The 16,929-nt window shown below is 45.5% G+C and overlaps 2 protein-coding genes across 2 annotated transcripts in view; both read left to right on the top strand.

The window, feature by feature from the left end:
• LOC129392366 (proton-coupled amino acid transporter 2-like) overlaps positions 1-869 on the top strand; it is a 29,379-nt gene extending 28,510 nt beyond the window's left edge. The window contains exon 6 of the mRNA XM_055086917.1: positions 683-869. Coding sequence (XP_054942892.1) covers positions 683-741 — 59 coding nt within the window. The 3' untranslated portion in view covers positions 742-869. The remainder of the gene's footprint in view (positions 1-682) is intronic.
• A 6,250-nt stretch (positions 870-7,119) lies between these two features.
• SLC36A2 (solute carrier family 36 member 2) overlaps positions 7,120-16,929 on the top strand; it is a 29,475-nt gene continuing 19,665 nt past the window's right edge. Inside the window, 6 exon segments of the mRNA XM_055086377.1 lie at positions 7,120-7,191; positions 7,193-7,238; positions 8,643-8,808; positions 12,014-12,104; positions 12,724-12,812; positions 13,360-13,455. Of these exon segments, the coding sequence (XP_054942352.1) occupies positions 7,120-7,191; positions 7,193-7,238; positions 8,643-8,808; positions 12,014-12,104; positions 12,724-12,812; positions 13,360-13,455 (560 nt within the window).

Below are 16,929 nucleotides of genomic sequence, written 5' to 3'. Positions count from 1 at the left end.
TCTAGTTGTGGCGCATGGGGGCTACTCTTCATTGCAGTGCGTGGGCTTCTCATTGCGATGGTTTCTCTTGTTGTGAAGCATGGGCTCTAGGCGTGCAGGCTCAGTAGTTGTGGCTTGCGGGCTTAGTTGCTCCGCAGCATGTGGGATCTTCCCAGACCAGGGCTCAAACCTGTGTCTCCTGCACTGGCAGGCGAATTCTTAACCACTGCACCACCAGGGAAGTCCTTACTGGTGAATTTTATAAGAGAGATAATATAACCTTATTTGACTTTTAGTAAACCTGTATTAATTAAACCAACAAACTCTAATAACAAATATTAACTTAATATTGAATATTTCCTAGATCATGTGAACTTGAAATTCATTTGGGTTAGTTTCTGTTACATTTAGAAATATTTAATTTGTAAGCACTTACTTTTAAGTCAGTTAAATAGAGCTCTTTTATAAATTTGATTTGATAATACTATCTGAAGGTAGAGACATATCACACATATAATGGACTCACAGAATATAAACAGACATTACCAGAGATCTCATAGCTTCATTTTAAAACTTAGTCATGAATCAGGTATTAATGATACAGTATACAGTATAAATGATGAAGCCTTAGATGACTAAGGCTTTTTTACTATTTGTGGAGAAGACTTTTTAATTTAATTTTATTTTTATTTATTTACTTTAGCTGCTCCAGGTCTTCGTTGTGGCACGCAGGATCTTCACTGTGGCATGCGGGATCTTTAGTTGTGGCCTGCAGGCTTAGCCCATCCTGCGGCATGCCCGCAGGATCTATTTCTCCAGCCAGGGATTGAACCCAGGCCCCTTGCATTGGGAACGCGGAGTCTCACCTACTGGACCACCAGGGAAGTCCTGTGGAGAAGACTTTTAAGGTTTGTATTTGTTTTTAATAAATCTTTATGGAGACTGTGAATTAAGATTTTGGGTGAGGAAGGCTTTCTAGCAGTTTGAGTTTTAAAACCTTCTTTTTCCCTTTTTTCTTTTCCCCCTTTGGCTTCAGGTTCTATTTGATTGAGCTAATTAGGCTCAGTCTCAGGTCATTGTGGGCTATATTTACATTTCTGATTTGTAGAAATTTGCAAGACAAAGATACCTGCTTTTAATTCCCCCAAAGAACTGGTCTGCCACCTAAATTATATCAGAAGATTGATTTGCTAGACTACATTTTCCTTAATTTGATTTTTTTTTAATATCAGCAAGTAGATTTCCAACGAAACTGAAAATCAAGGGTTCTATGTTCTAGAACTTTAGGATTCAATTTATTATGTTTCCAGAAGTTTGCACAAAGCATTCAACAAAGGCCCGCTTTCTGAGTGCACAAGTTAAACCCAGAGCAATTTACCCTAGGGGAAAAAAAGTCTCCATTATTGCTTTTATTATCCCCTGAATATTAGCCCTCAGTTTTTACTTCATATTGTGTGGGCTCTGGTAACTCTGTTGGTTTCTTTTAGTATTTTAATTAATATTGATTGGGGGGCAGATTTATGCACCTTGTCTTCTAGTACCAGGAATACTGTGCAAGTATTTCCCAGTGAGACATAATGTCTCTCCCACAATATAATTAGGCAAATTGTCTATCCCCCTAATTATAATTAGGCAAAAGAGGTGTAACCATCTTATATAAAGCCCATCAATTTTTATCAACTTTCATCTCAATTCTATTAACTCTTATACCTTTAACTTTAGCTTCCATTAGGACCCATTAACAAGCCTTGGTCTTACAAGGAGTCTCAGAAACTTTCATTTTTATCCCCTGGCCATTTTATCCATTTTTGTGTAAAAGGCTTTGGGGTCCACAGTGATGGGTTGAGCCAACGGACTCAGGCCCTTTTGTCAATCTTTTAACTTGATTAATTGATCTAACTGTTGCCCCAAGCAATTGCTGCTCAAGTATCTCAGTGTAATTTTCTTCCAGCCTTATAAATTTTTTTTGAACTGGGGTAAATAGAGCAGACTTGTTTGGGTCCCTTTAATGTTGGGGGGGAATGCTAATAGCGTCTCTTTGGCTCATCCAGCTTTAGGTGGTGTTGTATCAAAACCTTTGTTTTAATCCCATCAATTCATTTTATTTGTCCCACTTCTTAATAACCATCTAAAGATTTCCATCCTGTTGGGGAGGAGTACTTTTAAAATTTCCACCTTGTTGGGGAGAAGTCTCTTGACTTTCTCCTCAGCTGCTTCTTTGTTAATCAACCTAATTAACATTAATTAATCTAATATTTGTATTAGCATCTCTAAAACCCATTGAAGGGAAGCCAAGACCACAAATAAGGCTTCCTAAACCATTTTTTGTTTGTTTAATCTGTTTTAAATTAAGGGTGTTCTTAAGATTAGCTGTTATATTTTTTGTATCCACCTTCTAATATGGTTTTTCCATGGTACCAATAAAACAGCTATTTATAAGAGAACTCTCTAAAAATTTACCAGTTTAGAAGTTTCTCCAACTTAAAGGATCCATTGTCTGGCCATTGATGAGTAGTATTTTAATAGCAACTCAAACCAAGACGACACAAGAGTCATCCTCAAGAGAGAATTCAGAGGATGTGTTACCGAGTCCAGGCTCACTTTGCTCGCCACACGACAGGCCAATACTTCGGGAGACGAGGTGTTGAGGCAAGGAATAGCGACTTTATTTGGAAAGCCGGCAGACCGAGAAGATGGCAGACTAGGGTCCCCCAAATCCATCTTATCAGGATCTGGATGCCAGTTTCTTTTATAGAACAGAGAGGGAGAAGAGGTGAGGAAGTAAAGTAAAAAGGCCATTTATCTTGCAAAATAGGAGGGGATCTGTTAATTTTTTCTTTTCTGCAGCCATTCACAGGTGGGTAGGATCAAAATGTCTCTGTGAGCTGAGCAGACACTTTGGTACCCTGTGGCAGGATGCTTACAGCCTTAGACAGTGATTATAATAACAAAAGCAATGAAAAGCAAAGGTTCAAGTAAAAGAAACAGATCCACCATGGATTCAGAATTGGGTCTTCCCTGTTACAGATGCAGCCTTCACAAGATCCAGAAAGTTTACTCCCCAAAATAGTCTTAAAGTAAAGGCCTGCATTGTAGAGGCGATGCAACAAAGGCTGAGATGACAAAGGCTCCTTGTGGGCTGGGATCCCTTCTGATAAATTTCCCTGAAAATTGACACAGTCAAAGAGATTGCTCGGAATCCGAGTCTATTTGACTGACTGCCAAATGTATGTGTGCGTTCTGGATGGCAAAGACCAAGCTCTCGAAACACGGAACAAAATGCCTAAAAAGATCAGTTAGAACATTTACATCTTAAAGACATGGGGAGAGAACTGCAAGTTTCTCCTTTACTGGGGAAAGAGGAAGCAGCAGGAGGCAAAGGTGATGAAAGAGAGGGAGAGATAGCATCTGGGTCAGGCAGTTCATATAAAAGAGGATATGGGGCTTCCCTGGTGGCGCACTGGTTGCGCGTCCGCCTGCCGATGCAGGGGAACCGGGTTCGTGCCCCGGTCTGGGAGGATCCCACGTGCCGCGGAGCGGCTGGGCCCGTGAGCGGGCTTCCCTGGTGGCGCAGTGGTTGCGTGTCCGCCTGCCGATGCAGGGGAACCGGGTTCGCGCCCCAGTATGGGAGGATCCCACGTGCCGCGGAGCGGCTGGGCCCGTGAGCCATGGCCGCTGAGCCTGCGCGTCCGGAGCCTGTGCTCCGCAACGGGAGAGGCCACAACAGAGGAAGGCCCGCATGCCACAAAAAAAAAAAAAAAAAAAAAAAAAGAGGATATGAGGGAGGAGCAGAGAGTGAGGCAGGGTTAACATTAGCGGCTTTTTAAAAATTCTGATGTTGTTTCAAGCAATTTTTTGGTTGGTTTCCCACAAAGAAGTTACTCTATCATTTCCTCTTCCAGAAGTTTTAAAATACCAATCAAAATAAGCATTCCATTCAGTCTGCTCTTTAACTGTAGACACACACACACAAAAATTAATTTTGGAACGTCAAAAGAATCCCAATTTGGCCATTTTAGGTTGAGGTTTCCTTTAGTATATTTTCCCCAATTAAGTAAGCATTTGTAAGTATAATTTTCACAGGTAACATATGTGAACCAAGCTGGGGTGTTAGTTGGAGGTTGGCAATCTGTTGCTCCTTTTTTTTTATTTTGAAAGCTTTGTTTCCCATTCTGGGTTGGTTTGTCAGGATGAAACTGCTACTGATGATTTTGTGGTGGGCCAAGGTGCTGTCTGTGAGCTTAACTCCTCTAGATGTCACCCTAGAGTCGTTTCCGCTCTTTTACATGTCTTAGCTTTTCCCTTTGGCAATCTAAGACCGCCGTGGTTGCTCAGATCACTGAGTGGCCAGCTCTTATACATGGTTCCCCAGAGGAGCAAGTTTTTTAAATTAAATAACTGGGTTTCCCTGTGAGACTGCTACCTGGTATGAGGACTTGCCTCCACCACTCCTGCAAGTTTCTCAGTTGCCTAAGAAAGCCATTGCTGGCCGGGAGGAGATGTCCCTTTTCTTCTTCAGGGCTGAAAACTCTCATGTAACATTTTTACTTTTATTCTGACAAACTCAATTAAAGTAGCCAATTCAAGGGAAAATAACAGGCCAGTCTCCTACCTAATCACTCAGTCTAAACCTACTCAGTGTTTTTCAACTGGGGCAACCCAGGTACCTTTCTTGAAACTAAGTTCAAGGAAGACCTACTCCTCACAGGGAGGAGTTTATCCACCACCAAATAAAACTTAGGATCATCAGCCAATAACCGGAGATCCAAGACACAGGAGAGACTCAACCAAATTCATCTGGAATCACTGAGGAGGCAGACAGACACAAGGGGCCTCTGCTGGTACCAAGACCCTGGATCCTCATAGAGTTCAAAGGAGAAAAGTCTTCTCTGAATCCTTTCATGGTCACCAAAACTGTTGACTGAAAGAAAAATGCACAACTTAAAAGTTGCGAGTTAAGTTTTATTCAGGGACCTTACTGAGGACTGTAGCCCAAGAGACAGCCTCTCAGATACCTCTGAGGTATCTTATCCAAAGAGATAAGGGAGGCGCCAGGATATATGAGTTTTTCTGCTGGAAAAACAAAAAAAAACATAGTCAAACATCAAAAGATAATCACAAAGAACACACATCTCAAGCTAACAATTTTAGTGTTTTTCTTTGTATGGGAAGATGCATCTGAGTTCATTGAATTATTCTTTAGATATGCATCTTAACTATCTAGAGCCAGTCAAAGCACAGAATGCTTCCTGAATTTCCTTCAGGGTGCACTGTCAGTGGGCAAATGCAGTGGCTAATGGCCTAATCCTTGCAGAACTGGAATGGCAGGCCCTAAAATTCATTTGGAAATTTGATTGATGCATGAAACCCCAAAGTCTTGAACCACATAAACTATGTACATGGGAGGGGTTTTTTGATTTTGTTTTAATTCTGGCGTTTCTACTATGCACTAGGGATATAAGGGAACATGGGAATAACTAAACAACAGCTTCAGAGGCTTGGATTCAAATCAGAGCCCTGCCTTTAGGCAAGTGAAGTAAACTTTTCTGAGCATCGGTTTCCTCATCTAATGAGGATAATAAGAGTGCCTACCTTATGTAACACACTTAGTCTAGAGCTAGGCACATGTTAGTGTATTATCATTTTTATCCAGGCAACAGGAGAGCCATAGTAAACAACCACAGGCTATGAAAAGGTGCCCGAGGAAACAAGGATGGGGTAATAAATTCCACCTGAGTATTGGTTTCATTGTTGTTTTTTTTTGTTTTTTTTTTTTTGTGGTATGCGGGCCTCCCTCTGCTGTGGCCTCTCCTGTCGCCGAGCACAGGCTCCGGACGCGCAGGCCCAGCGGCCATGGCTCACGGGCCCAGCCGCTCCGCAGCATGTGGGATCCTCCCAGACCGGGGCGCGAACCCGGTTCCCCTCAATCGGCAAGCGGACGCGCAACCACTGCGCCACCAGGAAGCCCCTCATTGTTGTTTTTGAAGTCCCTAACTTCCAGCCCAAAGGTGTACTTGTGTTCATTTCCACCAGAATATATTGGGTTGGCCAAAAAGTTCGTTCAGGTTTTTCCGTAACATCTTACAGAAATCCGAACTTTTTGGCCAACTCAGTACAACCTCAGGCAAAGCATTCCCCAGCTGTCTGCCTCAGTTCTCTAATCTATTAAAGAGGGGCAATTCTTCCTAGTCCATAGAGTAGTGGAACTCAAACTCTGGCCAGTATCAGAACCACCTGGGGAACTTGGTAAAAATATAAAGGCCCGAATTCTCCCTACTTCAGTAAGTCTGGGTCTCTGTGTGCTTTACTATCTCCCCAGGTGATTCTGATAACACACCAACTTTCCAAACTGCGATAAAAGAATAAAAGACACAGATTCTCTGTTTACTCTAAAGGGTCACAAATGATTCTCATTACTTAAATCCCATTTGTTCCACCTTCTATGGAGAGGTCAGGCAGTTTAGGCTGTCCTCACATAAGTTGCATGTGCCCCAACCCAAGAGGAGCTGGACCTGCATCTGAGCATCCAGTGGGAATGAGAAGCACAGGCCCTGGGGTCTTCAGTCCCTCTGAGGTCCTCTATAATCTAGTGCCTATTTCACCAAGGGGGAAAAGGGAGCAATACCTTTCCCAGGATCACAATTGCTGTATGGTAGAGCTGTAGTGGAACCCAGAGCTACAGATGCCTGGACCAGTGTTAGAAGGGCTTATTTTGGAGGCTCTCATCCTGAAAGAATCCCTCTTGCCTGCTGACAGGTGGTACAGCAAGTTGGAAGTCTGCAGGCAGTGCCCTGCAGGTTTTCTTGTAGGTGATGATATCTGGGAAGGGACCCAGCCAAATTCTGATATTCCAGCAGCCCTGTTCCCAAAGGCTTGAAGATTAACTCAGGGTTCTTCTCCAAACCTGGAGAGGAAAGCAAGAACTAGTCTTTTTTTTTTTTTTGGCCACACCGCATAGCTTGTGGGATCTTAGTTCCCTGACCAGGGATTGAACCTGGGGCCACCACCTCAGTGAAAGCACCAAGTCCAAACCACTGGACAACGAGGGAAGTCCCAAGAACTATTCTTATATCTGAACATCTCAAGACAATCTTATTTACTGATCTTGTTGGCTGAACAAGAAAAAAGATCTATTGGTGGATGAGATCTGAGATTAGCATCACATTATGGAATCTCTGCCGCCCCACAGGCCAGGAATACTGCCATTTACTACGTAAATGGTGCTGGACAAGGGAATAGAGGATGTTTCTCAAACCACAGTGAGTGTTTCAGTTGATCCAGGGCAAGAAACTTGAAGAGTGGAGCAAGGATTCAAACCAGTAGGTCAGTGTAGTGGTCAAAGCCTCAGCGTTCAGAGATAGAAAGATCTGACTAGGGTAGAGTGGGCTCTGCAGAGGATTTGCTGCGGCCTTGGGCAAGCTATTCTTTACTTCCCTGAGCCTCAGTTTCCACATCTGTAAAAACAAAATAACAGTGCTACCCAGAGAAGTAGACAGGCTTTGTGGAGTCTGAAGCTTATACCACTGGGAAGGGGATTGGGGGTAGCAGTAAGGGGTGGAGAGAGCCTCTTTAAGAAAAAGAACACAAAATTACAAATTCAAAATTGCATGTAGGACCTTGGAAAGGGTCCCATGTGAGGGAGGGGCCCAGACAAATCTGTCTCGAATGCTACCAGTTAGCTGTGAGACCATTTAAATAAAGCTCGTGGCACATGAGATGATGACGTGGGGAATGGTATGGCTTGAGTAAATGCTGTAATTTTGAGGGAGGAGGAAATTTTGGCCCATTCATCTGTCACTGAAGCAGAGATAATGACAGAGAACGGAACACTAGAGAAACCTCCAAAGCCTTCTTTAGCTGCAGAGTTCTGTCCTGACTGCCACATGTGACCTTAGGCAACTCACACCCTCTCCTGAGGCCAGCGCTAGGCTAAGGGTTGAACAATCTCTGCCTCTCTGCCCCTTTCCAAAAGAATCCCCACTCCTCTCTCCCTGGAGCCTCACAGAAGCTAAGAAGCAGTTCGAGGTAAGTGCTCCTTTTTTTCCAGCTTAAGAAAGGGAGGTTCCAGAAGGATGCCTTAGAGCAGGCATGCAGCCAGTGAGAAGTGGAGCCCCTGCCCCAGCAGCGCAGGTGGCGGGGCGGGATAGATATTCTCTTGGATGTAGAAATAGGTTATTGGCTAAGAAGCCTGACGCGTTGGGCTCTCGTCCCTACTCTGTCACTTTTTTAGCTATGTGACCTTAGGCAGGTCCCTTTAGTTCAGAGCCTGATTTCCTCATTAGTTAATTTGTAGGACTAAGTGAGAAAATATAGGTAAAGCACTTAGAAGAGCATCTATCCCTTAGTGAAGTGATTAATAAATAGTAGTTATCAAAATGATCAGTGTCGTAGTCGCTGTTTCCGTTACTGTTGCTAGGTAAGCGGGGATGACTCCCTCCCCAGTGCCCTCCCCTCCTCTCCTCCTCCTCCTGGCCATTGCTCCTCTTCCACTGGGCTTCATCGGGGCAGGAGGCCACCCTCCGGAGGAGGTGGGCGGAGCCTCGTTCCCGCTTGGCCAGCGCCTGCTAAGGCACAAGCCGCTGAGCTGGGGTTTGCACCTGACTGGACACCTTCTTGCTCAGTGCAGACCCCACCATCACCGGGCGCCCTCTCTTTGGGAACAGCCATGCCCATGACAAAGAGTGCCGGGGGTCCCCAGGGAGCTGTTGACCTCAAACTGGACCTCAAGTCCTCTTCCGAAAGTGCCAAGAAGTTGCAGAACAAGGATTCCGGTTTCTTGGATGGAAGCCCTTCTGAGTCGCCAGACTTGGAAACGACCAAGGGCATAACGTGAGTGCTCTTTTCTGCCATCCCGAGTTCTGCCTTCCAGCCTGGAAGCTTGCAGTGGCAAAAACCCTGAGGCGGGTGTGTCTGACCCCCAACCCATCTTGCAGGCTTGGGGAAACCAGAGCTGAAAAAGGTGCAGTCAGAGACTGAGTCAACTTGAGAACTTAAAGGGGCAGGAGGGGAGACTGTCAGAAAGCCCTTAGGATAAAGTGATCTAGCCCCCAACATGTGCAGGTGGGGAAACTAAGGCAAGTTACCCCAGGCCACGCACTGGCTCATTGGCAGGAGGGGGGCTGGACTCCAGTGCTGGCCCTAGAGTCTGTCTGTCTGTCTGTTTGTTTTAAGTTGAAGTATAGCCCTAGAGTCAGTTTTGCTCCTGGCCAGTCCTGATAATGTCCAGGAGAGGGGCAGAATCCCCAGCTTCTTGGTGGAGAAGGTGACACTTGAGCTAAAACCACAGACAACCAAGCATTGCCTCCTTCCTGCAGTTACCCGGGCCTCTACTTCCATTGACAACTACAGTGACAACATCAAAAGCACAGTATGTAGAAAAGTCTAGTTTCTTCCACCTCCCTGGGGTGTGTTTGGGGGGAAGCGGGGGGGTCACTCGTGAGGCTTTCAAACCGTGATAACTGAAAGAGTTTCAGCAGGGAAGCCAAGCTCCAGCTCCCTTCGCCTCCACCATTCAAGCAGCGTGGCTAGTTCACTGAGGAAAAATGGGTGGGGCGACTGGCTGGCGTGGTGGTCAGGTTCCGCAGCTTTATGAAGAAAATGTTGACCCTGTCAGTGTAGTAGAAAGGTCACTTGCATCCAAGGTGTGAATCTGCTCCTTCTTTCTCAAAGCCTCAGTTTTCCCCATATGCAAAATGGGGACACATTGTTGGCAGTGTGAATTTAAGGAGTTTGCCTGTGGCAGTTACATCTGAAAGGTTGAGTGTTGTGTGGGTCGGGGGAGAGTGTGCAGCAAAGAGGGAGAAAGAGGCAGGCAAAGCTCCTCGCACTGCCACCCTGCAGGACCATTCAGGGATGGACACAATGACTGACGTTGTGACCAGGTTCGCTTGCCCCAGGGCTAGTCCCCCAGGGTTGCTAATAATTCAGGATCCTGAGGGTGAGATCTCCAGGCCTTGGGGCCATCCACTGCTGAGGTGGGCTATTTCTCCATCGGAGGCCTTGAGGGAACCAGTCCTGAACGGTTGGGTTGGAATAGTGACATCTTATGCAAAAACGCGAACGAACTTTTCGGCCAACCCAATAAGATCTGGTTTGATGGCAATTTTAGCTACTTAAGAATCAAAGAAAGAAAGCAAGTCAGAACTAGCTCCTGGCTTGGAGGGAGGTAATAAACAGGTTGGGTAAGCATGGTACCTATGGAGTTAGCTCACCGGGGTTTGAATTCCCACTTTAGCTACTTACCAGCCTGAGCAAGTGATAGAACTTAGTACTCTAGTTTCTCCCCCTGTGAAATAACAGTTGGCTCCTTCCCAGGGTGGCTGCAAAGGCGATTTGTGCAGGAAGCCCCCAAGCTTAGTGCCCGTAAGCCGACTACTGTGACTACAGTGACGTTCCGAAGTCACCAAAGGAGTTAAGGCTAGAACCCAGGTCTCCTGCCTCCCAGCCCAGTGCTTTGCACAACTCACCACATTATTAAGTTGTATGAGTGGCCCGAAGTTAAATTCTGATTTCCTAAGTCCTTTAGTTAGAAATTTCCAAGTGACCCTTTGACCCTAGTTGCAAAACAAGCCCATCATTGGAGGGCCGTGGGGTGCAGTGCTCAATCAGCAATGTTGACACCCACAGGGAGAGAGAAAGGGATACAGAGACTCTCCACCCTCTTTCTCCCACAGTTTTTCTCTTTAACCCTTAACAAGTAAGTGGGCAGATCCTCAGGAAGCTAGAGGATTCAGGGATTAATATAAAGAACATTTATATTAATTCCTGAATGTTTGGGGCAGTTCTTCCAAAAAGATTCCTCCTAACATTCATAGAGGCTCAGCACAGTGGACATGTTGCCCAGGATAACACAGCTAGTTAAGTAGTAGATCAAACCAGTGCCCCCAAAGTAGAGGCGTGGAGTCTTAACCACTGGACCACCAGGGAAGTGCAGCCTTGGGTTTTAATCCCTGGTTTGTCCAACTCCAGAGACCAGGCTCCTTCCATAATACCTCTGCTGTTCTTCATAGTAAGTCTCTTCACTTGGAAGGCTCTCATGGGGAATTTCCAAGGTTTCTCAAGTTATAAATGTTAACCCGATACTCATCTTAGTTTAATCTTGTCCAGGTACAAAGAGGTGTAAAAATAGGTTGTTTTGTTAATTCACCACCAGTGAGGATGCCTCCCTAGAACTTTATCCCGGGTGGCTTAGACCTTGTCTTCTGGACCACTTTCACATCTGTCTTAAAAGTCTGAGTGTTGGGTTTTGTTTTTGCTGGAGGTAGGAGGAGACTTGCCATTCCCCAGTTTGATGTCCTGGTCTGAGGGAAAAAAAAAATCCCTCTGGAGCCCAAACCCTAAATAACCCTGTCCCAACAGACCCCATCTGGGGACCAAGTCATTTGACCTCTTCATTCAGAAGTCACAATGATTTCTCTTTGCTGCCTGCCCTTTCTCCTTTTCTCTGAGTTCAGTCCTATATCTGCTACCAGTATTGTGACCTTGGGCTGTTCGCTGCCCTCTCTGAGCCTTACTTCCCTCAATTATGAAATGGGGCCGTCCCTTTAACCCATCTCTCTGGGCTCCTTTCCGGGAGGCAGTCCAGTAGAAGTGGGATGAAGAACAAAGACTCTGAGGCAGTTCTGGGTTCAAATTCTGGCTCCCCAATATATCCTTAGATAAGTCATTTTTAAAAAATCTCTATTCCTCAGTTTCCTCACTGCAAAATAAGGGCAATAACCTGCTTCCTTGTCTTGACAAGAGGATTAAATGAGATAATACATGTAATCCTTAGCATAATGTCTGTTATATAGTAAGTGTTCTAATGGCATATACTGAGTGTTAGCTGATAAAACCAGGACAGTTCTGGGCAAACTGGGATGGTTGGTCACCCTACACGAGACCCAGAGTGCCAGCAAAGGCCATGGAGACTGAGAGACAACCAGGAGCCCGCCTATCCAGCTCAACTCAGGTGTGGGCACGCTGGGACAGAGTGCCTGTTGGATCTCCTCACCTCTGCACACCCACATGCTCATGTCTTTTTCCTCTCCTTTAGAGCATTCCAGACCTTGGTTCACCTGGTGAAAGGTAACATAGGCACAGGGGTCCTGGGACTACCCCTGGCTATGAAGAATGCAGGCATCCTGGTAAGAGGGGCTGCCACAGGTGGGGCCAGTACAACTGGATGGTAGCAAGGAGGTAGGAGGACAGCCTCTAAAGGTTTATAGTGGCCTACAGTGAGCAATCTTTCTGAAAGGCAGCTTGGTCCAGACTTGGAGTCTAGATATCTAGCCTAGGTTTGAGTTCTGGCCCTGCCACAGACTTTGAGTGGCCTCAGCAAGTCAGTTGTCCACTGTCCAGGCCTCAGCTTCCTCCCCTGTGGAATGCAGGGGTTAGACTATGACTAGTTTTCCAGCTGTGCTCTGTAGAGCACTAGCTCTCAGCGGTACCTCAGAGGCCACTAAGGACCACAGTTCTGAGCCCTTACTCCTTCCACAATACCCCATTGTGATTGCCTTTTGCACTTTCCCAAGTACGACTTGAGAGCATATTTGCAAGAATAGATAACCTTGTAAGTTAACTATACTTCAAGAAAGAAAAAAGAAAAGAAAGAATCGCTGTTACTGCTAAAAAGGGTTTGCAAAACAGTTTGCTAGAAAATTCTTTGAGTCCGGAATAATATCTGCACTACCAAATCTCTCCTGGCCGAGTTATTCACAAGTCCATTCTCTTCTCTCTTCCCTTGCCCCTTGGCCCTTCCTCCAGATGGGCCCTCTCAGTTTGCTGGCCATGGGCTTCATCTCCTGCCACTGTATGCACATCCTGGTCAGGTGTGCCCAGCGCTTCTGCCACAGGTGAGGAAAACACCGTCTTCTTGTCACTTCCTTTGGTACTTGGTTCTCAGGGACATCCCAGAAGCATCCCACATATAACAAGAGTTCACTTCTTAATTTCTTCCAACAAGGCCAAGAAAAAGAGAAAAGCATTTGGGGCAGGGACCTAAATGAAGCTCTACCACATGACTCATTAGGTGATCTCAGTCAGGCCATTGTGCTTATCTGCTTGGCTTATCTATAAATTGGGCATAAACAATCCATGCCTAACCCTGCCTCAGAGAATTGTCATGAGGATCCAATGGGATCAAGGATATGAGAACTACTTTACCCATGCAAGGTGTGTATTATTACCCATGTTATATAGTCACCATCCCACTTGACAGGTAAGGAAAACAAGCCACCAAGGAAATAACACCAGGTGTCAAAACCTGAACTAGAACTTGGGTTTCTGCCCCAGTGTTCTTTCCGTTCTAGCTGGGTTCTGTCTTGCTATGTGTCTCCTGACTTTTTAGTATATTATCTTAATTTAAACTGCCTCTTGGTAACTATGCAGTCTCTCCTGCAGACTTAACAAGCCCTTTATGGACTACGGGGAAACGGTGATGCATGGACTAGAAGCCAGCCCCAGCACCTGGCTCCGGAACCACGCACACTGGGGAAGGTACCTTGTTCTTGCTTTGCCCAAAGTAGGGAGGACATGTGGCTGTCAGGGATGCTCTCTTCCCTGGAAAGTTGGCTCATGTAACACAGAACGCTGGACTTCACATGAAAGGGATTCAATGGCAGTCTTCCTGATCCAGCCCCACTCCTTGTATATACAGGGTTCTCATTCCTTTGCTATGCAACTTGAATATCATTCACTTTTTTATTAAACCACATTTATCTAGTTGCGACTATGTACCAGGCCCTAGAAATCCTGTGGGGAACAAGGCAAACAAAGCTTTGCCCGTGCAGAATCCATAGTCCATGGGAAACACAGACCTTAAACAGTTTAGGACACAGTTACTTAATAGCCACTGGGATAAGTACCATGAAGGAAAGAAGTACTAGTTGCTACCAAGCAGGTAAGGAGATGTACATAGGTTCAGGTAGGCTTCCTAGGATGGAACAGTTGAGATGAGTTCTGAAGGAAGGCATTCTTAGGAATGAGAAATTACCTAGGGAAAAGTGGGCAGGAGCCTGAAGGGCCTTCCAGGAAGAGGAGCAAGCTATGAAGGTCCTGAAGCAAGAGGGAGTATGTGACAGTTTCAGGGTAAAGAACGACCAGGTAGCTTGAGGGCAGATAGGGAGATGATGCTGAAGAAGGATCCAAGGGCCCAAACAAGCTGTACATTTTGGACCCTCTTCAAGGTCTTGTTCTTTTCTTAAAAGCAACCAGGAAACCATTGGAGGGTTTTTAATCAGAGGCTTTCCTGTTTTAATCATATTTGCATTGTCTGAAGATCTGTCTGGCTTCTGTAAGGAGAAGAGATTGTAAGGGAGCAAGAATAGACTTAGACCCATGAAGAGGCTGTTGACAATGTCCAGGCAGGTGACAGTGATGGCTGGTTCCAAGCTGGTGGCAGTGGGGATGGAGAAAAGTGAATCTGGTCATGATTTGGGTCCCAGGGTTGTGGGGAAAGGAAAGAAAGAGTCAAGGTTGACTCAGGCTTCTGATGACTTCTGTTTTGCATATTCAAGTAGAGGTGTCAAGTGGGTAGTTATATGTATAGGTTTGAACCTGTCTTCGTGCAGGAGACACTGAAGTCATCAGCTATGATGCCAGGGGACAGAAGAGGTCTCTTAGGGAGAGAGTATATAGTGAGAAGAAAAGAGAGAAAAAGACCAAGACGTTGAGGGTTCCTTGGTGAGCTGAAGTCTACCTCCTGCAGCCTCTACTTTTTGCTTTCGGAGATGATGGAAACAGTCAACGCCTTCTGTCTCCTGGTACTTGGGACTAAATCTACTCTTTTGTCTTTGTTTTCCCACCTCTCCCCACCCTGTCTGTCTACTCTTTTCTACTCACCTCTAGATTATCAAAGTCTCTCTTGAACTGTGATACCCCAAACTGCACCACCTGAGGTGTGCCTTGCCCACGAGCATCATGGGTCTGGCACCTCTCTTGACCCAAAGCCCATTCACATACTGAATTAATAAATTCAGCCTATGAGCAGACTAGGAAGGCTATGGGATGATTTCTAGTGTTTTCCCAATTGTGTGACCCAAGAGGTGGCTTTTGCCTGTCGCAGCGCGTCAGATCTTTCTACTTATTGTTGGGCATGTAAGGTAGATTTTCCTGCTCTGTTTAGGAATTTCACTGCACTAATTATCTCCTCTCCTATAACTTGAACTTCTTTTTTGAACTATGGGCTCTTCCTCTCAACATTGAAATGTGTTCATGTATCTCCATCTTAAAAATAATAAAATAAATTAATAAAGCCTCCTGGACCTTATACCATCCTCTATCTCATATTCATTATCTGTTTATTCAACAGATACCTACTGAATACCTGCAGTGTGTCAAGAAGTGCTTTAGGCAGTGGGTTTACAACGATGAACAAAATGGGCACCTTCAAGACTGGAACTGACACTCTAGCTTTATGAAAGAATAGCCCACCCTCTAATTTTACATCCATACACCCCATTCACACCTCCTTCATGGGTCACCTGGCTTTCCTGTCCTATACTTCTACTGAAATCCTTTCCACCAATGTCCTAAAAGACCTCCCTGTTGCACCTTCTTTGCCCTAGAGAACCTCCCAGCAGCAGTGGGTACAATTGACTGTTCTCTTCTTCAGACATTCTCGCTTCACTTGGCTTCTATTAAACCCTTTTTCATCCTAGTTTCCCAGCTACCTCTCTGGTCATTACTTTGCAGGCTTCTTTGTTTCTATCCTCCCTTTAAACGTTGGTGTTCTCTAGGGTTTGGGATGCTGCCTTCTCTTCTCACTCTGCACACTTTCCAACACTAATTTGCCTTCTCAAGGCTTTATCCATCACTGAGAAATCAACATTTCCACACCCCAATATGTGGTTGTCTCCTGTAGGAACCTCAAGCTCAACACTACAGGTACTGAATGTGCCATTTCTTCCCCTTCCCCTAAAACCTGTTCTTCCTTCTGAGTTTCCCAGTTCATTCTGTTGTCCAAGCTAAAAACTTGTCACTCACCTTAAGTCATTTCCTTTTTCCTTCCCCTAGATGTAGGTGGTCACCAGGTTCTGTAAGTTCTAGTTCCCTAGTATCTCTTAAAATGCTTTCAGTTCTCTCACCCTAACAGCTACGTCTTTGTCCAGGTGGCTGCCATCTTTCACCTCCATTATCTGGTCTTCCCATCCTCAGTCTTACCCCCTCCAATGGACTCTCCACATGGCAGCTAGAGAAATCTGCCTAATCCCTCTGCTGAAATGCTTTTTCCTCACTACTTCTTCACCATCTGCCTCTCCTCTTTATTCCTTTTTTTCTTCTCTTGCTCTCTTTCTTCCTCTTCCCAAGGGACTCCCGCTCAGGTATTGGTTTTTTCTAAGAAGGCTGTCTGCTCTTTAATTCGGGTAAAATGCCCTTTTTACCATGGCCCTTAGTGCCATATTATTATTTTTTTAAATTAATTAATTAATTTATTTCTGGCAGCACTGGGTCTTCGTTGCTGCACGCAGGCTTTCTCTAGTTGTGGCAAGCGGGGGCTACTCTTCGTTGCAGTGCGCGGGCTTCTCACTGCGGTGGCTTCTCTTGTTGCGTACGCGGGCCTCTCACTGCGGTGGCTTCTCTTGTTGCAGAGCACGGGCTCTAGGCGTGCAGACTTCAGTAGTTGTGGCTCGCAGGCTCCAGAGCACAGGCTCAGTAGTTGTGGCGCATGGGATTAGTTGCTCAAGGGCATGTGGGATCTTCCCAGACCAGGAATCGAACCCATGTCCCCTGCATTGGCAGGTGGATTCTTAACCACTGCACCACCAGGGAAGTCCCGCCATATTATTTTTTATCCATCTCACCCACTAGTCTCTAAACCACTAGAGGAAAAGACCATGTGTTATTTGTCTGTGTATCTTTGGTGCCTAATATGGTGTCTGGCACATGGTAGGAAAAAATTTTAATGATTGCTAATAAGTTGTGCCTACTGCCTTACATCAGTTAGTATCAACACAGAGCTGGGTATGGGGC

The sequence above is a fragment of the Physeter macrocephalus genome, chromosome 8 (assembly GCF_002837175.3).
Source record: "Physeter macrocephalus isolate SW-GA chromosome 8, ASM283717v5, whole genome shotgun sequence".
NCBI lineage: Eukaryota > Metazoa > Chordata > Mammalia > Artiodactyla > Physeteridae > Physeter > Physeter macrocephalus.
Note: the sequence above shows the minus strand (reverse complement) of the source record. Positions and strands in the feature narration are given on the sequence as shown.